The 23,905-nt window shown below is 44.2% G+C and overlaps 1 protein-coding gene across 2 annotated transcripts in view; it reads right to left on the reverse strand.

The window, feature by feature from the left end:
* ZSWIM8 (zinc finger SWIM-type containing 8) overlaps positions 1-21,672 on the reverse strand; it is a 65,152-nt gene extending 43,480 nt beyond the window's left edge. For both annotated transcript variants that reach the window (XM_054983148.1, XM_054983147.1), the window contains exons 1-4: positions 20,350-21,672; positions 8,523-8,676; positions 5,329-5,423; positions 1,763-1,935 (exon numbers count right to left, since the gene is read on the reverse strand). In XM_054983148.1, the coding sequence (XP_054839123.1) occupies positions 1,763-1,935; positions 5,329-5,423; positions 8,523-8,676; positions 20,350-20,527 (600 nt within the window). In that variant the 5' untranslated portion in view covers positions 20,528-21,672. The remainder of the gene's footprint in view (positions 1-1,762; positions 1,936-5,328; positions 5,424-8,522; positions 8,677-20,349) is intronic.
* Between the last annotated feature and the right edge of the window lie 2,233 nt (positions 21,673-23,905).

Here is a 23,905-nt window from a genome sequence, read left to right on the forward strand (position 1 = left end):
TTAATTTCTTTTATGTCTTAACATAATTATTTTGAAACAGCATACAGTTCATCCCCATCAGCGTGATACCTAAATATTTTACCTTTTTTCCAACCTTAAAATCTGTTATTTTCATCCATTCTTCCTGGGTTTTAGTATCCATATTTTTGTTAACATTTTTGTTTTCTGTTCATTTATTTTGAAACCTGCCAGAATACCAAACACTGTTAACTTCTCCATCAATATTTCAATTCTCTCTAATGGGTCTTCCAGGATTAAAACGAAATCATCTGCAAAGGCTTTTAATTTGTATGACTCTCTTTTAATTTTTACACCTCTAATCCTTTCCTCCTCTCTAATGTCTCTATTCAAAATCTCCAGCACCAAAATGAAAAGGAGAGGTGACAACGGACATCCTTGACATGTTCCTTTTTGAATCTTACCTGGTTTAGTTAATTCTCCACTGAAAATAATTTTAGCATTCTGTGAAATGTAAAATGATTTCACCTATTTTATAAAATTCTCCCCAAAATTCATCTTTTCTAAAACTTTAAAACAGGAAAATCCAGTTCAAATTGTCAAAGGCCTTCTCAGCATCCAAGAAAATTAGAGCTTTTGTTTTTCATTGTGTTTATCCAAATATTCCACTATATCCAATATAGTTCTGACATTGTCTTTCAACTTTCTTTTGGTTAAGAAACCATTTTGATCTTCATGAATAAAGTCTTTGAGAACATACTTGTCTTTCTGCTAAAATTGTGGTAAATAGTTTGTAGTCATTATTCAGCAATGATATAGGTCTATACTTTTTTGTTAGTGTTAAAATCTTGCCCTTCTTTAGATATCAGTGTAACATTAGCATCTTTTCAAGTCTCCGACATCTTTCCTCCCAATAAAATTGAATTCATTGTACTCTGCCAGGGTACTAAGATCTTATCTTCAAAGCATTTATAATATCGGCCAGATAGTCCATCAGGTGACTTCCCAGTTTTCATCTTTTTGATTGCTTCCACCACTTCTTGAATTGTTATTGGGCCATTCATCACCTGTCGTTGTTCCTTAGGTAGCTTCTGTTTTGTTAAATAATTACTGAATGATGCTTCTAAAGAAAGGCCTGAAGGGCAACAGTGGGCACATGCAAATAGCCAAGAAACCTTTGAAATTTAAAGCATCCCTCCCACTCATTGCTTCTCTCTTTGAGAGTGAGTTCTGGAAATTTCAAATCAATCAATCCGAAAGACTGTGAAACCTACTTCTGTGAGTCAGGAGGATTTAGACTGTGTTTCTTGAATAACAGTCCCCCAATGCCACTGAGGGGCACTTCAAAGGCCATTTCTAATAGGGCATGAGAATCTGGCAGTCAAAGGGAGAAACTCCACTGGGCTAGTGCAAGCCCCTTGCATCACATTCAGTAACTTTCTGGAACCCACCCTTCCCTTCTAGTTTTCCTAGTAATGTGAAGCTAATACAACCATTCCCCTTGACGGCTGCATATCAAAGAAGGAAAGCCCATTAACAGGCTCCAGTGACCTGATTTTCTGATGTTCAAAGATAAACCGGCATGGATTCTTGTAGCTTTTCCAGGAACTGGTGAAAAAGTAAGTGAAACATGGTGTACCCTCTTTACTCTTAAGTATGAGACAGTCAAGGATGGCTTCACATACTATTAACATGAAGGACTGATGACACAGCACCTACAGGTAAGATTCTGTGAACATGAATGCAACAAAAAAATGACAAAGTTACATAAACAAAGCAGTAAGAAGTGTAACTGGAGACCTACATTGTGTATCCGGAAGAGACAGAGAGCGACAACATGGGCACACCATTTGGCCCCGGCTCCACAGGTGCAGCTACATGATGTGATTCTGCATCTGTCAAACATCACCGCCACGTTGTACGCTCCTTTCGGTGGTACCATCTGGGGAGGTACCACTGTGGCACTCAGGTGGAAACCTGTTACAGAACAGGCTGAAAGTTATACTGCGGTACAGAGATACCACAAACAAAAAAAATACACTGGTCTTTCCTCATTTCAACCAAAATCTCAAGCGTCAGTAAGTCACATGGGCTACAATACCTTTTAAACAACTATCATCACTGTTGAATTTTAAATTGACAGAGAATAAATGTCCAGAGAAAGCATTTTCAACAGTAAAGATCTGGACTTGTATTAAGATCCCTTTAGGTATTTGAATGGAACTACTTCCTAGTGACGTCCATCAAATTACCCAGAACTCTAAGCACTTCACAATCAAGCGTATTAATAACCGCCAACTTTACAGGTGGGGGGAAGCTACCGTTGAGAAAGAAGCCAGTGCATCTGAGATAAATCCATAGCTGAAATATGATACCCACGGGCTTCCAGTAAAACACATGGTCCAACTCAAACCCAAGCCTTCTCACAAACCAAGTTCCCCACCCCTACAACAATGAAACGTGAACAGTTGAATATGCTGAACTCTGAAAGTACTGCCATAGGCATCAATCATTTTAAGGACATAAGGTTCCCAGCTTAAAGTAGGGAAACAATTTGGGGTGGGTGCGTGGGATGTAAGTTGAGCAGTCCTATTTGCATGTGTGCATGTACCATATGAGACTGCTCTGAATATTTTATATCTTTTTTAATGTTTTGTTTATAATATTGTTTTTACACTGCTGCCTTGAGGCCTGAGATGGTCAAGAGAAAGGCAGGCTTACAAGTATTTTAAATAAATAAATATTCCCATTGCAGACTGCCTTCTGTTGTTGAAAACAGCAACGCCTCCATTTCACCCAACAAGGGACTCATGCTAGGAAAAGCTCTTCTGCTATGTAACAAATCCGGGATCCAGTAAGCAATACGTGCTCCTCCGTGAATGGTATCTTTTGATGCTGCTTGCCATGTTTAGGCGATCAAAAGGACCTCCTCACATACTCCCCCCTGGAAGGTATTCCACTCCCAGGCTGGAACAAGCTGCACGTGCTTCAGGCAAGCTCTCCACGAAGAGGCCCCCCAGCACGAGAAGACAAACAGGAAGCAACAGGGGACAACAAGTCTTTATGACTTCCTTGAAGATGCACATGAAGAACTGTTCTCTTCATTGAGTCTAAAAGCTGCTACTCAGCTGATCTCTAAAAGCAGAAATGTTTGTTTTTACCATAGCCACCATGCTTGCGAAGACATCATTAAAAATGGATTTATTTTAAGAGTTAATGTCTTGCTTGCCTACACAGATCTTCAAAAAACAAGGAAGATGATAATTTTTCAGCACCCGGATCCTGTTGGTGTTTCTCGGGGAACTTTTTAATGGAGTTTAATAACCAGCTGCTCTAGATTTGATTGCCTGAAGTTCTGTTCTGTGAACTGTACAGCTTTACTTCTGACAGCCTAACGTGTTTTCAAACTCACATTGTTTGAAAAAAATTGCTCCCGGAAGTGCAACTGACACTCAATAAGCTACAGTCAGAAGGTGGAACTGTGAAAGCCCCGTGGGATCAGTGGTGGACGCAGCCACAGCCACATGACGTTGAACTGTTTAGGAACTCAGATAAATGAAGAGAGATGGGTCATGAAAATATTGACATTTCAGCCCTAATTTTTTGGGTGAAATACTGAAACCAGTTCCGATAGGGGTAAGTGGAACATCCTGCCTTCATGTGTATGACAGAAACGGCTAGGGTGTCAGATAATTTTACTGATCTCCAAGTTATTAATTTTGGGAGAAGATGCATAAAAATGGTAGGTACCAGGTTTTCGCTGGATTATCAGATATCATACCAAACCACACCAAGCCATGGTTCACAATCAGGAGGCAAACCCAAACTAGAAGCCAGAGTTTAAAGGAATTTCCAGACTCTCATCTGCAGAAACCAAGATCTGGCACAATGTATTGTCAAAGGCTTTCACGGCCGGAGAACGATGGTTGTTGTGGGTTTTCCGGGCTGTACTGCCGTGGTCTTGGCATTGTAGTTCCTGATGTTTCGCCAGCAGCTGTGGCTGGCATCTTCAGAGGTGTAGCACCAAAAGACAGAGATCTCTCAGTGTCACAGTGTGGAGAAGATGTTGGCAGGTAATTTATATCTACTCAGGCTGAGTCATCCTGTAAAGTTTTCCAGGGTGTGGAATGCTAATGGAGGGAGGCTTCACTGTATCCTGAGGAGGTTCTTTTGCATATGGAATGGTGCTTGATATGCTAATCTTCTCTGCAGGGCTATTGTAGGGTGTAGAGTATTTTGTTAGCCTGGTGTTTTTCAGGACTGGAAACCATGCTCTATTCATTCTTTAAGTCTCTTCTTTCCTGTTGAAATTGGTCTTTTGGTGCTACACCTCTGAAGATGCCAGTCACAGCTGCTGGCGAAACGTCAGGAACTACAATGCCAAGACCACGGCCATACAGCCCGGAAAACCCACAACAACCATCTGGCACAATGCCTGAATTGACAAATCAAAGTTATTTACTTCATTTGTACCCCACCCCTCTCCCCAGTGGGCACCCAAAGCAGCGCAGATTGTTCTCTCTTCCACTTTATCCTCACAAGAAGCTTGTGAGATAGATTAGGCGGAAAGTGGGTGACTGCCCCAAAGTCGCCCAGAAAGCTTCTACGGCATAGTGAGGATTCAAACCTGGGTCTCCCAGATTCTAGTCCGACACTTAACCACTATACAACACTACCGTTCCAGTCTCTGGAGGCAACTGCCATTCAAGACAAGAAAGCTGACAAGCATCTATGACAAGCATCTATAAACCAGGGCTTTGCCTGTATGACCGGAAGTGCAAACCATGATCCTAACTATGGTTAGCGCGCATATCACAGGTTGGGGTGTTAGGTCTCCATCTGAGCCTCGGTCACTGACATCACAGCACCGAATCTGCAGCATCATAATTTTAATGCATATAGTAGGTGTAATAAGGAACCTGAGGAAAGTAAACCACCATAAGAAGAAATCTGGAAGCCCTTGGTGAATACATTACCATGAGTGCATGTGTCATGCTGGCAGCTTCCTTTGGGATTTCTTCCAGGAAGATGAAAAAAATCCAGAATTGTTTTAAGCTAAATTCACAGTCTTGCCAAAATTCATTCCTAGTGCTATCAGCCAGCCATCCACCGACACATACATTCATTAAGAGACTCCACCAAACTGGAACAGGGCCCTGTGGGTTAGCTGATATGAGTGGGGGCAAGAAACTAGCACTGTATATGGCAACACAAGAGGGGCTAGGCAGGATGGAAACCACCGTGCCCCACCCAGTTCAAGAATACTTCTCTTCCCAACTCATCCAACCACCAACCAGGCTCCCACTTTGTATCTGACTAGAGTTAAAATGTTTAAGAAGAACATAAACAGGTCAGCTTGAACCACCATACCTATTTGCAGTGGATCTTTAACAGCCCTCATTCGGAAAAGTTGCTCTCCCCTCTGGAACTCATCTGCACTGCCATTTGCCAAGCAGGAGTATAACCTACAAGAAGCCAGCAATTCAGTTGTCAAAGTGTTCTTAAACGGAGACACACAGTATGGCGCTCTATACCCCAACCTTGGAAAAATTTTGAGATTACATAGGAATCAGATGGAACTTTAACAGGTAGTTAATTTATAAGTTGGCGACACTTCTTACATTCCACTTATTAGGAAATTTTGGACAGATCTAACGCTTTGTCTGAAGAAATCGATGTCTTCAGACAAAGATTTAGAAATTGTCGAAGGCTTTCACGGCCGGAGAACGATGGTTGTTGTGGGTTTTCCGGGCTGTATTGCCGTGGTCTTGGCATTGTAGTTCCTGACGTTTCGCCAGCAGCTGTGGCTGGCATCTTGCCATCCACAGCTGCTGGCGAAACGTCAGGAACTACAATGCCAAGACCACGGCAATACAGCCCGGAAAACCCACAACAACCAAAGATTTAGAAACCTGGAAGCAATGTTTTTGTTTTGATATTTGGGGAGGTTTTAATTTTGGCTTCTAAATGGAACATACTTCATTTAAAAAATGTACATAATGATAAAGAAATCTGAATTTATAGCAACAGATGGGCCTCAGCCAGAGAAGTGAATGTGCAAAATGGCAAAAAGGATCCTTCTCATACATTTATTATAAGCATTTTAACACAATTCTGTATTAACTTGTTAAATAAAATAAGATTTATCATTATATCAATTAAATCTTGTTATGACATAAAAATAAATTTGGAATTGCAAAATGGATTTCCTTAGACAAGAGGGGAAACCTCTGAAAAAAATCAAAACATGATACATCCGACACTTAACACAGAACAAGGCATAACAAGCAGTGTAAATTTCATCTTTGTGCTTTTTGTTGTTCACTTAGTGTTGTGAGATGAGGTAATTAAATTAGTGATGCATGTGCTAATAGTTTGGAACGGTTTCTGCATTGCAGGATTTGCTTTTGTTTGCAATGGATCAATTTCCTCTCTTGCTGCTAGGAAGACTAAATTTTCCAATAGCGGAACAGAACTTTCCTGCCTCATTCCCCCTCACCTTGCTGCCCACCAGTCTCCATGAAATGCTGTCCCTGGGGGGCAGGGGACCCTACAGAATAACACCAGGGATTCTGCAGCAGGAAGCGGGGATGACTGGAAATCGTCAATCTAGCCTGGGACCCAGCCCTGTATTTTGATCGGTCTCTGGCATGTGACTTGAATGACCATCAATTAATTCAAGGTCCATTTTTCCGCCTTTCATTCATATGAGTGGCTTGCTTGGTGTATTTATGTATGTAATAGCCATGAGTGTTTCCTCATCTCACACGGATCAAAAAAACTACACAGCATGACCCACTCAGGGCTAGGGTACAGATTTCTGCAAACCTAGGAGAGTATCAGGTTAGCAGAAAATGGAAAGGCGGCGGGGGGGACGGGGGACTAAAAATTCAAATCAGTGACATCTGTGCATGCAGAAACATCACAAAGCGACAAAAGCAAAGAACATCAGGTGACATTTTTGGGTTGCCAGAGAAACCCAAAACTGGGTCCAAAAACCAGTGCTGCAAGCAGACTGGGGTGTGGGGAGGGGGAGCCAAAGTAGAGAAGGAGCAGGAGCGGTCAGTGGGCAGCGGGGGGGGGGGAGTAACTGTGAGGGCTACAAGCAGGAAGGGTAAAAAGCAAGCATGGGGCAAGCAGATGGGAAGAGAAAACATGGTGGGCAGCTGGGCAAGGAGATGAGCAGGAAGGAAGGTCAGGTGGGTGTGTGGGTGACTGGCAGCAGCTGGAAAAACGCAAGTGTACAGGGAAGAGGAATCAGAGCCAGAGTGCAGGGAAGGAGAGGAGGAGGGCTGGCAGGCAGAGATGGAGCAAGAAGGGGTCAGTGGCCAAACAGGTTGGGGAAAGTGGTTTCTCCTCCCCCTCAAGCCCTTGCAATCCCCCCTCTGTTTAGTACAGCTAGGCATGTCGTCCCTCTATCCTTTCCACAGCGTTACAATAAACTGATCTGACTGAGAGCCAGGCTACAAGTGACGCCTGACACAAGCTGAACATGTGTCAGTTTCCCTCAAGTTTTATTGGGAACTGTAGACGCCATGACTGACTTGCAGCTTGGCTCTCCGTGTAAAAGCCCACTGAAATCAACTGAAGTTTGAAGAGCAGTCAAAAACATTAGGGCTTGGCTCTAATGTGGACCAATTGGGACAGGCAGGTGCTGCCCCAGCAGCACTCCCGGCTCCTGTCAGCCCAGCCAGCAGCACAAGCTCACCCAGCGTCTGCCTCGCTCTGCCGGGCCGAGTGGAGCCAGGAGCGAGGCCCCGTCCTACTGCCGCATCTCGGAGACAGCCACCGAGGGCACACGGACAGCCGCAGCCCCGGCAGCGCTTCCAGCTCCTCTCTGCCCAGCCAGCAGCGCAATCTCACCTTGCCCTACCGGACTGAAGTGTGGCAGCAGGACGGGGATGCGGCTGTGGGGGGCAATGGGCTGTGCCCATGCTCCGGCACCTGGGCACCTGAGCACCTGAGCTGGGGAGCCAGCATCTGCCTGAAGCTGCCTCGGGTTAGTGGCAGCTTGGCCCAGCCAGGGCAGAACGAGCTCACCCAGTGGCCACCTCACCCTGCTGGGCCGAGAGGACCTGGGAACGCTGCCAGGGCCACGGCTGCCCATTCCAATTTGTCCGCATTAGAGCCAAGCTCTATTGCATTAGACTGACTGCTCTGCAAACTTCAGTTGATTTCAATGGGCTTTTACACAGAGAGCCAAGCTGCAAGTCAGCCAGGACGCCTACAGTTCCCATCAAAACTTGAGGGAAACTGACACATGTCCAACTCACATCAGGCGTCACTTGTAGCTTGGTTTCCAATTGGGTTACAGACTTGACAGCTAATTTCACTATCTTCCAGCAGTACTTTTATTCATGTTAAAATTAAATTATGTTAAACTGGTGTTTATGAAACAGTCATGGAGCTTGCCATTAGAACATGCAATTTTAGTGCAAACGTAGCTGAAAAACCTTTTAACAAACCCTCAGCAGTCAAGACCGTTCAGCTTCACTGATGCTGCTTCTAAAGCAAAGAAAATTGAACGCAAAACGTGCAGAAATGCCAAGAGAAAGAGGGCTTACCTGATGTCCTCCTCATTTTCTGGGAAGCTCCAGAAGGCAATACGCAGCTGCAGTTGTTCAGGCACTGGAGGATAGACTTTTTCCACCACCTCAAATGGAATGTGAAACGCCACCTGCTTGGCAGACAGCTCCACCAAGGGGATCACCAGCCCATCTAACAAGACAAATATAGAATATTATATCAAATTTGTCGAACTGGGAAGAAAGGAAACAGAAGTTGTAGCAAGGCAAAGAAGCAACTGGAATAAAAAATGTCAGGTGTGATCTTCTGCTGTCATATGTAGGAAGTGCTCTGCTCCACCCTCCAGAGGCAGTTTCCCACCCCCACAAGAAGGGTCCAATCCAATCTATCCCATCTGACGAAAAGGGCTTCTGCCAAAAGGCTACTTTCCGCCCCACTGCACACCTATAGACAACAGGGTTTGGATCCCAGACATTGTGAATACATGTACAAACTTAGGTTCCAAATCATGTCTAGCCGCGATTGATGGGTTGATAAAGGGCTCGACAAATGCCAGGTGTCGGGGCACCATGGCACTTAGAAAATGCATTGTGGGGCCTAGTATTTTCATCATTCTAAGTGCCTCTTGGTGATTCTCAGAGGACATACAAAGCTTATTCAGGCAAGGGGTAGAAGTTAGCTTTCTGTTGTGATGACAACCAGGGTCACCGCGTATCTATTTATATACTACAACACATTGGTTATAGCTTTAAAAAAAAGACTAAGTGAAGAGTTTAGGATCTGGTTTTGTGGTGGCAATAATGAGAAAGTGCGGTCATTAAAATATAAAATCTTGAAGGCTGAAAAAGAAGCTTGGTTCCTAAATTTTGGGACTGGGTTCTAAAGCCAAAGAAAATTTGTTATGGGCAGGGTTATTATTTAAAGGCACTGATCAGCCCACAACCTCCCTAGGACAAGGATTCTTCTATCAAAGTAAAGCTCCTCACTTACCAGAAGAGACCCACTGAATCCAGTGAAAAGGTTTTTCTGCCTACATCAGCCTTCTCAATGGCTGTGACTGCCCCACCACTGGAGATCTTCCCGCCCAGAAAAATAACTGTCGATACTTCTCAAGCGTCCAGTAAATCGGGGCTGGCCAAGGTCATGAAGGCATGGGTCAGTTTTAGGACATAGCAGGATCAGGCCGGTGGTCCAGCTAGACCAGCATTCTGTCTTACACAGCAGCCAAGCCGGAGGACCAACAAACAAAGCACAGAGACTAACGTCTTCCCCTCATACTGCCTCTGAGCACTGGGTTTCACAGGTTCACCCGCTATGAATACAGAGGTACCATTTATGGACCTCTTCTCCATTGATTGTATTTATTTATTTACTTGTGTCATTTATAGTCCGCCTTTCTCACTGAGACTCAAGGCGGATTAAATAGAGTGAGGTTAGTACAATCAGTATCAAGGACATTTCCATACAGTGTCAAGGACATTTCCATAAACAACGGCATAGGATAAATAAATACAAGTTTACAAAGACATAGCATTAACAAGGATCCAATACAGAGTTGAAGAAATGCTGAAACAGAACATAACCAGTTCGAGGACTGATATTAGACAACATGAAGCACAGGTAGTACATATTTAAAGCAACAGATAATATGTAAGGCAACATAGTGGTGAAGTCTATGGTCCTTAATGCATTAGCGAAGCATCTGAGACCCCCTCCATACAATACAGCCCTCCTATCTGAGCAAAACGCCTTTCTGAATAATTCTGTCTAACCCTCTTTTAAAGCCAATTTTAATTCAATTTATTTAATTTTTATTGTATGCCTTTTGTTTTCTTCCTAACTGGCTCAGAAAACAGCCTACCAGCACCTAGTACTGAGATACCTTGTCAATAGATGGACAGGAGATTCCCCCAAGTTCTCTATATAGAAAGCTGTTTCATACCCAGTCGGGCTACTGGTTTCTCTAGCCCAGTACTTTCTGATCTGACTGAAAGAGACTTCTCAAGGACTCAAGAAGATGTTTGCCAGCAGCTCCTACCACAGGTCCCTTTTAACTGGCAATGCCAAGCTGAGGGTACAATGCTCGTTCTCTACACCAGTCTCTCTAAATGGCCCCCTTGAAGAAAGAAGGATGTATATAACAATTAAACTGTTCTGACCCATCCCAAGCTCTTTGGAAGGGTAGATGTTGGTATTGGTTACTACCGTGATTATCACAGTAAACCAGGGCTTTTTTTCAACTGGAACGCGGTGGAACGGAGTTCCGGAACCTCTTGAAAATGGTCACATGGCTGGTGGCCCTGCCCCCTGATCTCCAGTCAGAGGGGAGTTTAGATTGCCCTCTGTCTGGAGATCAGGGGGCGGGGGCACCAGCCATGTGACCATTTTCACCGAGGGTGATTTAAACTTTTAAAAACTCCCCCTTTGTTCCAGCTGACCCAAAGTGATGTCATTGGCCCTGGGAGCATGCGTGCACTTTGTGCATGCACATGTGATACCAGGGGCACCACCTCCCACCAAGACTTGCCCCCTGTGCTGGCAACCCACTGAGTTCCACCACCTCTTTTCCCAGAAAAAAAGCCCTGCAGTAAACGTATAATGCCTAGTGCTTGTTTTAAAGTCCAACAATTTAAACTAGTTTAAAAGCCTTCTGCCAGAATAACACACCGCACAGTGGCAAGCGCTAGGACTGCCATCCCTCGCTTCCAAGGACAAACAAGACAGTGCCAAGAGTTTTTGTATTATAGTTGAAATGGAGAACACAAGACAAACCAAATATTTCTGTCCTTCCATGCTATGACCTTGTAAAGGCTAGATGAGAACAAACTTCTGCAGTATATATTAACCCATGTAAAAGGGTATTAGCAGGGCTTTTTTTTCTCGGAAAAGAGGTGGTGGAACTCAGTGGGTTGCCCTCGGAGAAAATGGTCACATGGCTGGTGGACCCGCCCCCTCATCTCCAGACAGAGGGGAGTTTAGATTGCCCTCCGCGCTGCAGCATGGAGGGCGATCTAAACCCCTCTGTCTGGAGATCAGGGGGCGGGGCCACCAGCCATGTGACCATTTTCAAGAGGTTCCGGAACTCTGTTCCACCGAGTTCCAGCTGAAAAAAAGCCCTGGGTATTAGGAAAGGAACAGTGGCCAAGAAGATGTGCCCATAGTGCTATTTTAGCAAGATTATTTAAGAAATGCCTTTCTACCAAAAAAAGGGGGGGGGGAGTAGGAGGGGGGGAAAGCATGCAGAAGGCAGCTTACAACAAGAAATAAAAAAAATTAATTCATTGGATGTTCCCATTTAACCAGTGTGGCTTTTTCCCATAAACGAAGTCAGTGATACAGCAAGATCTCAGTTATTCAGGCATACAAGGCATTTCACATACACCAATTAAATTTATGAACCTCGTTTTCTCTTGTTATTGTTCTGAGACTTTTTCCTTGCAGGGGTCCACAAGTGTAGACAGCAGGTAATCATCAAGAACCGGAAATTTAATTCTAGTAACCAGCATGGAAAATCCTCCACTATGCTCCAGCCAAGTAACTAATTTTGAAAAAGCTGCTGGCAACAGAGGGAAGCAGGGGATTCTTCTTTCAAAATGGTGTCCTGAGGTGGGGATGAGTATTTTTTACCATCATCGGTTGGAGGAGGATTTCTACTGTCCCTGTAAACCTGCTTGATGGACAGTGGGAACAGAAGAGACATACCTGTTTTGCAGAAAGGGAGGATTATACAAGTTACAGCTAGCTACTAGAAACAATAGCTGGTCACCAAGCCGAACCCAAGGACAGAACCATCCTGGAGACAGCAGGAAACCTTTGGAACAGCCTCTCCCTCTCCCTTCAACCAGCTCTATTGCTGGCCATTTATAAATGGCAGGCTAAGGTCTGTTCATTTCAACAGGCTTTTAGTCAGGGGATAACCCCTCTCTTGATTATCCCAATGATGATGTTTTACCAGTCTTTCCAGGGAAGGGGTATATTTTACTGTTGCAGTTGTTCTTAATTTTTCCAGTTCTTTATTTTAGTGGTGGTAGATTTTAGGACTGATCTTGTTTTTATCAACTTGTACTTGGAGTGCCTCATAAAGAAGCCACATCCTCCAGTTTGCAGGATCTGAGCAAGTCTGTTAATGATAAGACGTTTTGGAGATCTCTCATTAATAGGATCGCCACAGGTCGGAGGCGACTTGATGGCACATAACACACACACACACATACGTGAATGGAGAGAAGCTGTCTAGAAAGTCGTTTTAAGTAGGAAGAAGCAAAACAAGGATGTGTGTGTTTGGGAATCATCATGCAAGAAATTATCCAGAAATGCACACACAAAAGAAATGCCGCACGTGTGCAAATTCACAAAGTCAGCAACATGTAACTCAACCAGGGCTGACGGCCGAAGTCCCCAACTCAACCGATGGTGGAAAATTAATCTACCATTTTGACAGGAGGCAAAATGTTTTGTTTTTTTTAAAAGTCCAGTTGTTAAGCTTAAGATGTCATCTCTCCCTATCTGGGCATCGCTACTCTCAACCATCAGCTCCCTCTTACCTGATCATCCTAACTCTTAATCCTTTATTCCCACAGGAAAGACAATGAGCTAAACAAGTGCCCAGAAAACTGATGGTCCCCTTGTTTGGCAAACCATGTTCCACATCCTCACCCAAAGCTGGAATTCAGACTGTTTGTGAACTGGCATAAGCAAGGTGTTTCAGTTCCTTTGCTGATTAACTACTTGGATTTGTTCTGTCCCATTCCCAGATATTCAAGACTGCTTCTTGCGCTCTGTCCTGTTATCAGTCTTTATTCCGAAGAGGCTCACATTTTCAGAAGACTGAAACTCAAATTAAAAAACAGAATCTAGCATTAGTACTTGAAGACTCAGAGTCTCTCTACATGAGACATCTTACATGACGACGCTCAAGTGAAGGGATACACAATGTTAACTGTGAAGTGTAGTTTAAAAAGACAATTTCACCTCTGTACAGAAAGTGGGGAGATCCTCCTCAGAGGGCTTGTTAATTTCTTCGCCTCCCCAAAGGGGAGGTGAAATTGACAGAGCCTTTGCCAGGGGAAGATGAAATTAACAAACCCTCTGAGGAACCATCTCTGCCTTCCTGTAGAGAGGCGAAACTGACAGAGCCAAGCTCCGTCTTTTCAATCTACGCTTCCCTGCTAACATTGCGCCTCCCTTCCCTTGAGCGTCCTCATGTAAGATGCCTCACAAAGAGAGACTTCTAAGCCTAAGCATGCTTAATCAAATGTCTTATCAAACTCAGCATTACTTCTGCATAAAGGCTGAGCAGCAGAGCATTACTATGAAAGAAACATTTGTATTTGGAGAGGATGGCTACTATGTGATGTGGCGTCCCCTCAGAATCTACTTCACCCTTCAATCCCAAGTCAATATATTTTTAAAGTGTAACCGCGGGCTCCCATATTTGTGCTCCAAAAATCCTTCAAACATCAAACCAATTCCCCGCCCCCCTTTCAACTAAACCTCTCAGCCTAAACATTCCCATGATCCGAGGTACCTTCTCTGCCAGTCACAGACTGCCACTGCCCACTATATACCCATTTCCTCTAGCTGCTAATATGGGCAACAAGCAAATTCCAGGCCATGTTCCGCTCTGGCCCAACGTACTCTCAATACTCCTCTGTCATCCATAAGTTAATTTAAAGAGTCAGTAGGAGAGACTGACAGTGAGATCTACTGCAGATAGTTCAAGAATCTCTGTGGGAATAAACCACACTAATGAGTCCTTTATGCTTACCCCCAAACCCCTTCCTTCCAGAGTCGGCATACACCAAGGTTTTGAAGGGCAGAAAAGGTCAAGTTTCACTTCAAACCAAGATTTAAAGGCATACAATTCACACGGTTTCAAGGGCCTGCAAACACTGCTGCAAAACCAGACGCTGCTCTCTCGCCCAAGAGAATGACAGAGGAACTCTACCAGTGGAAGGGGGCTCTGTCTCCCCAACGGGGCAGCGGGAAATCCAGCCGCTTTCTGCAATGCACCGGGCAGGGAGAGATCTCTCCTGTCATGCTGGAACAAGTAGGAAGGAATTTATGGCAACCACCCCTGATGAACCCTGCGCAGTGGGAAACTCAAAGAGCCCAATCAGGCCCTTGGACCTTCTGTTTGATAGCTGTACATTAAGGTCACCAGCTATACTTGCAGCCGCAAAGAGTTCCCTGGTATTTACAGCCAGCGTGATATAGTGGTTGGAGCATCAGGCTGCGATCTGGATGACCCAGGTTCAATTCCCCACTCTGTTGTGGAAGCTTGCTGAGTGACCTTGGGCCAATCACACCCATTCAGCCTAATCCACCTCACAGGGTTGTTGTGAGGATAAAATGGAGGGGAGGAGAATGATGAAAACAGCTTCCAGTCCTCATTGGGGATAAAGGAGGAATATAAATGAAATAATTAATTCAATTCCACCCAGGAAGAGATTAAGTGAGAACGGTCTGGATTTTCAGTTTGCGTTTTGAAGGCAAGTCAAAGAATATTTTGTACTTATTTTGTTAATGCGCACGCTATCCTCCTTCTCTAAGCAGCAGCTTGGATGTGACAGTTTAGGCTCTTCTCTCCCGTGAGCAGATCTCTACACAGAAAAGGTGTGCCCATCCAAAGTCTGCAGCGAGTCTCATTTACAGCCATTCGAAAGTACCACAGAGTTAACCTTAAAGCATTTTAGTGGTAATTTGTTACACAACACCACTAGCACACTTTTGCTATTTAACCACAAGAGTGTGAAGGTTGCTTTTATTGGCATTTTTAAATGTGAACATCAAGTTATACAAGCAGAAAGAGCCCTTACATCGCTGTACATGAAGCGAGAGAGGGAGGAAGAATTCATGCCCCCAGATTCCATTCATACAAAGCTCAGTTATTTCTCCATCAAATTTCTCTCTCCCATTGTGGTATGGAAAAAGCTGCTGCACCCTATAAGAAATTCTCAACTTTGTTGCTGCGTTACCAGATGAATTCTGGCTACATTTCTAGACTTCATTTGCATTTGTCCTTCTGCTCTTTAGTCCAGGTTCCTGGTGGAAGAAAGCTGGTTTTTTTCATAGACTGTTTGAAAAATAATAAACTTCTTTGAAAAGCAAATCAACACTCTGCTTCAAAACTGAAAGCTCTGGAAGAATTAAGATAATTAAGGCCTTTTTTTATCTCTGTCATGGAACAAACGCCAACTAACCTAGGCTTCAAAAGCACATCTCTTAGAGTGGAATTGTAAGCATACCTAGAGCATAGCCACACCTGTAAACAAAGATAAGATTGGGCTGCAAAGATGACTATACAGGGCCAAAGACTATTTGCAAGTACAGTGGGAGAGAAGGCTTTCCTTTCCCTTCCACAAGGTAACAAGGTCTCTGGAAGTATTCAATGAATATCCATCTCGCTTTCCCAAACGGTCAGGTGACATATTCTATATTGTGAGGCGGAGGGCAGGAGAGAAAAAACTTTACTTCTAATATCAAAAAGGGTGAGGTGGGGTTTCAAGCACATGGAATTCAAATTGCAGGAGTGGAAGCGGACTTCTGTACAAATATGGCAATGAGTGGCTTCCACATATGACTGCTAATGGGCTGAGAATCCCTGAATTATGGATGGAAGAGACCCTTTCGCCTAAACTGAAATCTACTGTTCTTCTCAAGGCCTTCTCTTTGAGGTTCCTTCTTCTACAGTTTAGAAGAGTGAGAAAGTGCTCTTCCAAATGAGCTGAGACCTCCAGAGTCTTAACAGATGGTTCTCCACTCAGTCAGCCACAATTAAAGAGAAGGAATGGCTTGATCAACACACATGTTCTTGTGGTTGGTCAGCGGGAGCATGCAAAAAAACTTCATATGGAAAGAAAGTGGAGATAATTTCACCCCATTTCATTCTTCAGTGCAGTGCCATAGCATCTTATCCCCATATCCCATGGTATCTTATCACAGGGCTCCTGCTATACCCAGCACTAGCTTTTTGGAGATGGTGGGGCCTGGGGGAGGTAAGAAAATTCCTTCCACTAGCAAATACCTTCCACTTGCAGTTTGTAGAATCATCAAAGTATCAAACCATAGTAACATTTTACAAACAAATTAATTTGAGAGTGTTTGACACAACATATTTCATTTGGAAGAACTTTTATACAGTTTCTCCCCACTCCCATTATTTAACCAAAACATACAGCTCACTCCATAATACCTGACAAAAATATCGCTTCTCAGCCTTTTGGTTAAGATCAAGCATGTAGTGATGAAAAATAACTTACTTTTCTAACTATGCTTTTAAATAAAATCTTCACTTCTGTCACCAACATTTATTCGCAAAGGAAACTTTGTCCTAATTCATTAACAACCACCTTGCATATAAATGCAAAAGAGACAAACTGTGAAAAGAGAACTCCCCACCCGTCTGTGCAACAGGTTCGGCAGCTAAAATGCATACAGTATACAGTATACAGTGACCACATATAAACCCACTGGATACCCGCTTGCTTGGTCCTGAAAACTGATCCCGTTTCCACTTTAGTATCATCCTTTTTCAGCACATCCCAAGGTAGTGGGATGCGCTGAGAGTGTGCATAATAATGCACACAACATTTAATCAAAATTTGACAGTGTGCGTAATAATGCATGCAACGTTTAATCAAACAGAAAAGCTATGCCATTTTAAAGCTTTTCTGTAATTTTGGGAGATTTTGTTATAATATGTAATCAGTCTGCTCTGAATCCTAGAAATGGTAGGTCATAAGATGAAAAGGAGCTGTAATGTATCCATTAATGATACTGCTTCTGTTTTACCTTACAACTGATACATTTTGCTACACAACATCAAATAATCCCAAACAGTAGACCAGATTCCATTGAAGTTTGCCAGCTAATTTCCTTCCCACCTCATTCCTCATTCTTGTTTGTAACCACGTGAAATGCAATGCTGAGAAACAAAGGAAGTTATAATATCGTTCTGGACAAACTCCACCATTCATTAAACAAAAAAACAAACAAACCCCAAGTTGCTCTGGAAAGGTGGCACTTCACAGTTCTTTCCCCAGACCTTGGGAGCACATATGCTTATAAAGAGTCTCCTTGCGGAATCTCTAGTGAATTCTACATTGTGGATTCTAGAACATTTCGTTTTTTCCTTTGCAGGTTTAACATAAACCTTAAATGAGTCATTCCTTCTTTTTAAGGCTGCTTCACACAATACAGCTCCAAAACATGAGTGTTCTGATACAGGTGTACATCACATTATAAGGAACTGAAGTGAAACTGGAGCTACCTGAAGCATTTAGATCAAATGTTTGTTTTAGAACATGCAACTGTTAAGTACTTTCCTTCACCTTTTTAGCAATAGGCTAAAAACATCTCTGTAGTATGCAGTGGTGTAACACCTGCATTAGAAAGACTGTGGCCAACCCTTGCTCATTCCTAAAACTCACCAATGACCTTTAATCAGTTTGCTTCTGATCTCCACATCAGAAGGAGCTGTTTGCATCTGCATATCAGAAGGAGATGTTTGCATCTACCCCGCCCCCCTCTCTCCTCCTCTATATCTGACCAGTTTCTCTTTTTGCCCTCCATGCATCTGACAAAGAGAACTGTGATTCTCGAAAGCTTATGCTACAATAAAATTGGTTAGTCTTAAAGGTGCTACTGGATTCTTTTTGATCTCTTAAGGTTGTGACAATTATGTGGAATAATCCATATTTATGCTACCTTGAGTGGGAAGGAGTGGGGTCTTCATTTTACGTTCCACCTTCCCTACTGTTTCATTTCCTGGCTAATGGAAATCCATTTTTTTCTGCCCCAAATCCTTGCATTATTTGTGAAGATTGCGCCTTCAAGGAGAAGAATGAAAGCTCTAACTCCATGTAAAATACTATCATTTCCAAGTAAGATTCAACTTCTAAAACCAACTAGCTGGAGAAGAACCTGGAGTTTCAGGTTACAGTTTTAGTCCGTGATATATCACCTAAACATAAACCTGGGAGTGCCACATAGGTTTGCACCCCCTCAGAAATGTCTACATTCTCATTTACACATTGACATAACACTGGTAATACAAGCTACAAGACACATGACAAAGCTTTGCTGAAGAGAACAAGAACTGTCTACTACCTGTAATAAAGTTAAGGCGATCTTGATCATAGAACCTTACACTATCCACGCTAACACACAATATAAATAAGGGGTTTTTTTTACAGTATGACCCAACAATCATTTCCACACCACATTCTCAACTTTTCCTTTTTCCAGCTTAACTATGTTCTCGCAATGCCAAATACCACTGCTAAACAGCTGTGAAGGACAGGGACACAGCTGCATGTATGACTTAAGCCTTTGATGCTGATAAGAAAGCACAGTGCAGGTCTTTCATCATACCCAGTCAGGCATCAAGATGAACCGCAGAATAGAGTTTTACCCAATCTCATCAGATCTCGGAAGCTAAGCAGGATTGGCCCTGAGTAATACTTGCACAAGAGCCCACCAAGGAAGTCCAGGACTGCTATACAGAGGCAAGCAATGGAAACCACCTCTGAACATGTCTTGCCTTGAAACCCTTGAAAACACGTTACACACACATCTTCTACCAGATGTTTTACACATTAACAGATGTTTAAAATGTACATGTAATGCAACTCATTTGTATGTGTACTGATCAATATGGCAGTGTGTGAATGGAGGTGGATACGTTACCACACTCTCAAAAGCTCATACCTTGGAAACCTAGTTGGCCTTTAAAGTGCTACTGGACCCAGATCTTGCTCAACAAAATATCTGTTACACATTTCAGAAAGCCCGGGATAGCTATGGTTCCCCATTATGTAGAAGGTAAAGCACATTTGCAGAGTAACACACTCAGAAATCAGGTTTTATAAAACGTTACTGAGTTATGGCAAAAAAAGGAAACAAACATGAGTGACAATAACAAATTATCTGCAACTTAGACACACACTTCCAAGCTCATTTTGTTTGGAAGTTGTTGTCCCACCAACCACTGATAGTACAGCCAGAGCCTAGAGACAGGCAAGAATTACTATATCATGCTAGTCTGCTAGTAGGAGTTTTGTTTCCGTTTGTGTTCGGCATGTAATGGTAATTCGATTTCAAGAAAAGCAGCAATTAAAAGAAAGTTCTATCGCTTGATGTAAGAATTTTCTATTACTCAACATTTTGATGCAAGTCTGTATAAAGCCATACCATTGGGCCAGTGTGTAACATTTTCATATTACCAGTCCCAATAATGAAACAGGTTGGGAACACCAACTTAACTTTTGACTGTAGTAGGATAGAACTGTCACAAGGGCAAGGTATAATCCCCTTCAGGCAGAGATTAAGCATACAACTAGGTCATTCCCTGTTGCACCGTATCCCGCTCAGAAATGACTGCCAGAAAGCTGTCAATGGCCCTAATGTATCAGTTAAACTGCAAAAAAGAAACGCACATTGGAGAAGAGGCTGCACTCAGAGCATTCACTGACAACAGACTTTTGGCAGTAGAGAATCTTTACATAGTGCTTTAATTAAACAGAGATATCATTGCAACCCTATATCTACTTACTTGGAAGTAAAACCCAGAAACTATAACACAGCTGACTTCCAAGAAATCTTGCAGCCAAAAACTCATCACAAATTGGCTGCAAAGAACAACACCCCATTTAGTACAAGGATAATTCTAGAATAACCCTAAGACCCTGTTACAAAAGAGGTGAATGTAGTAAGAACTTGTTGCAACGGATAATTCATTGACTCAGATTGCTCTGTTTATAACACACACCTGCTGACTTTGTGCAAACCCTTCTCAACATCTCTTACCCCCACCATCTTCGGTCCCATCTTTTTAAGAGGCATACAAAACTACTGAGCACTCACCTTTCATTTTGACAGTGGGGGAGTTGGGTCCTGCTGATTGCTTTCGCCATCCTCTCCAATTCTGACACAGGCTCTCTGCCTCAGAAATGAAGGAACAAAGAGAGTCTTCCTCAAAGCGGTCAGAATCTTCAAATGAAAACCTTTCTCCGTCCTCCCACTCGGCAAACATGAGTTCCATCACATCCAAGAAACTAAGGGAAGGAAAAAAATAGGCCTTCTCTCTCAGAGAGATACGACGACAGGACTCCAGGACAACCTGTATTGGTGTTTCAAGTTCAATTGTTCACTTATCTCCAAAAAGGGGTGGTGGTGGCTCTGCGACAATAACAAAATAAGCAGCTGGGCTGTAGAGTAGTAGTAGAAATTTGACACTCAGTACAGGAGACTTTTTAAAATCCCAAAAAAAAGGCAATTCCTGAATTTCCCTTGCTTTCTTAGGAGGGGACGGGTACATCCAAAAAACACAGCTTGTTTTGGATATTGACAGCTATCGACGGAGACGACTGAAGCACTCAAGGTCTTCTCCTAGAAAAGATCCAGCAGGGATGGCACAGAAGCAAGCGACTCAGTTTCCCCGCTGCAGTTCCATCACTCCCACGGGGCAGCCCGGAGGCCAGGCACCACACATAAAAACCTCCCCTTGAAAAAAGTTGCAAATGCCACTACTCCAAAGTAATGGGGGGGGGGGGTCACCAAACCAGCGCTCACACACACACACACAAAGGAAACGAGTGAAAAGTGTGGGGCTTCCAGTCCTGCACAGAGTTTTCAAACAACCTCCCTCCAGCTAACGTCCTGGCAGGGAACTCTCAGAAGGAGCCCTCAGGAGGGGGGGGGGGCAGAAATGTGGCAGAGGCTGCAGCTTGGCAAAAAAAAGGGGGCGCAAATAGGCAGGAGGACAAACGGGAAAAACCAAGCCCGCCCAAAAAGGGTAACGGGAGTCTGAGGGGCCAGAAAACAACAGCACCCCCTCCCCACACACACACACGACTGGGGTGGCGGCAACTGCAGGGGGAGCCAGGCGAAGCCAGGCGAGGGGGCTCCGGCGCTGGCGGCAAGAGAGCTGCAGCGGAGCGAGGCGGGCTGCGGCGCCCCCTGCAGGGCCCTTTTCTCCGTCACTCGGGCCTGGCGGCCGGAGATCCCTTCGCGGGCCCCCCGAGGGGGAGGGGAGGGGGCGGCTCCTCTCCCGCCGCCTTCCCGGGAAGGTCCCGGCCTGACACTGACGCGCCGGTGCCGTCGCTGGGCGGGCGCGCGAAGATGGCTGGCTCGGGGGGTCGCTCGCTCGGCCGCCTGCTTCTCCTCCAGCCCGTCCCACCTTCCACGGCGAAGCGGACCCCAGGCCCCGCCCCCTCGCCAGCTGAAGCCCGCTTCCGTTCGCGCAGCTTCCTGCTTCCGGCAGCAGCGACCATAGAACAGGACACTCCTAGACGACGACGAAAATGGCCGTCCCAATAACCGGAACTTCCGTTCGAAAGGGGATGGGGGGGCTGAGGAACTTGGGAAAGGGTTTGAAGTTCCTTCTGACTTTTCAGGCAAAGTCTCACCATAGAGATGGCAAAGTCTAGAGTGACACCCACAGCGGCTTTTTACCAGAAGAAAAGAATCATCCCATTTATGGAGATGGAGGGTTGGGATGAGAAAAAACTTGACTGGGCATTTGGTGCATTGCATTTGAAGTCTGTGTTACCTGGGGTCCCCTCATAAGACCTTTAGAGTTGGGAATTCCCTAACTGCAGTGCTACCTGAACCTATTGGATTGCTGCCTGAAACACACCATAAAAGGTGACATTCTTTCTCCCCACCCCGCGTTTGTGGAGCGTCGCAGGGGTAATGGACTTTTATGAAATTTCCGATTCCAACAAGGGTGGACTAGCTCGTCACCGGAGCATACACACAAGAGCCATTGACAGTGTTTTATTTATTATTTTCATTTATTTATTTCATTGATGAGACTCGAGGCCGACTTAAAATGCACAGCTGCTTCCTTCCAAACGGGCAGAACGAGACTGCCGTCAGGGGGTTAATATTATCTCCTCCAAATACAAAAGAAGTTTCTTTGCCTTCTGTGAGAGGCTGAAGTTCAGTAGGAAAGGGAAAGGATTTGCCTCTCAAATGTCTACTTGTTTCTTAGACATAACAAGAGTGTAACTTCCTAGGCCCATTTTTATTGCATTGCATTAAAACATCGGGTGTACCTGGGCTAAAGGGTAAAATACAGGCTACATCTTCAAGACATCCTCTTCCCTTAAAGAGCAAGATTCAAGTCCAGTCTTTAAGTCCAGTAGCACCTTAAAGACTAACAAGATTTCCACCGTATGAGCTTTCCAGAATCAACGCTTCCTTCCTCAAATATAAGTAGACCCTTACACCGTGTGTTTCAGGCAGCAATCCAACAGGTATAGCCAGTGCTGCAGTTAGGAAATTCCCAGCTCTAGACTCAAAGGTCTTATGAGGGGACCCCAGGTAATGTAGACTTCAAATGCAATGCCCAAAATGAACAGTCAAGTTTTTTCTCATCTCATCCACAAATGGGATGATATGATTATATGCATATTTGAGCTAGCTCTAGATGGCTTGCTAGCTATGGCCTGCATGAGAGGGGGGAGTCCCCTGCTGAGTCTGTGAGCTTTCGACTACCAAGTCTAGCACAGAGCACAGCACTCCCTCCTCCAATAATGGATACCAGTTATTCAGGTGTTGAAAAGCAAAGGTTTCCCCAGCAAAAGTACCAGACAACGTAAAATCCTATCTCAGTCCCTTATATGTATTTTATTGTACTGTGTGGGCCTTTAAACCTTTTTTAATAATGTGTTTTTGTCTGATTCTAATGGATTTTAAGATGTATTTTTATTATGTATGTTTTTAATCACTTAGCTCCCTTAGTGGCCCTGATCAGGACAAAGTGGTGGGGTTAGAATTTTGTAAATATAATAAAACTTCCATGCCACGGGTTGCAGGCATCCCATAGGCATTGCACGGCTTGCTTCTTTCATGCAGGAGCTAGAGCACAGGTTCCCTACCTTTTTGAACTTGTGGGCACTTTTGTAATTCTAACAGAGTCTGATGGGGGCAGCCACAAAATGCATGCTGCAGGATGCAGAACTTGCCATACGATAGGTACCATGGCCTGCCTTCAGTCACACAGTGAAGATCTTTATGCTGTGGAAGCAGCTAATGCTGAAGCAATATTTTTTTAAAAATTTGCACAGCCAATCAAATCCCCAATTGCCAAGAAGAAGCCTCAGTGGGCAAAAGCACCACCTGGCCCCACCCGCTTTCCAAAACACTTGATGAACACCAGGAAATGTGTTGGGGGGCATAGGGTTGCCAATTCCCCCTGTCCTGGTGGGAGATGGCGGACCCGGCACTTACCTTCCCCCTTCTGGGAAGTGACATCATCAACAGGCCGCATTCGCCCCCAAGAGTGCTTCCGTGCTCCACTGATTCGGACCAATTCATCCCAAATTGGGCCATTGTGGAGCGTTGGAGCACTGCCGTGCTCCAAAGTGCCCTGATTTGAGCCCAATCTGCACCAATTCGGGCCTGAATTGGGCTG

Source organism: Eublepharis macularius, chromosome 6 (assembly GCF_028583425.1).
Source record: "Eublepharis macularius isolate TG4126 chromosome 6, MPM_Emac_v1.0, whole genome shotgun sequence".
In the NCBI taxonomy this organism is placed as follows: Eukaryota; Metazoa; Chordata; class Lepidosauria; order Squamata; family Eublepharidae; genus Eublepharis; species Eublepharis macularius.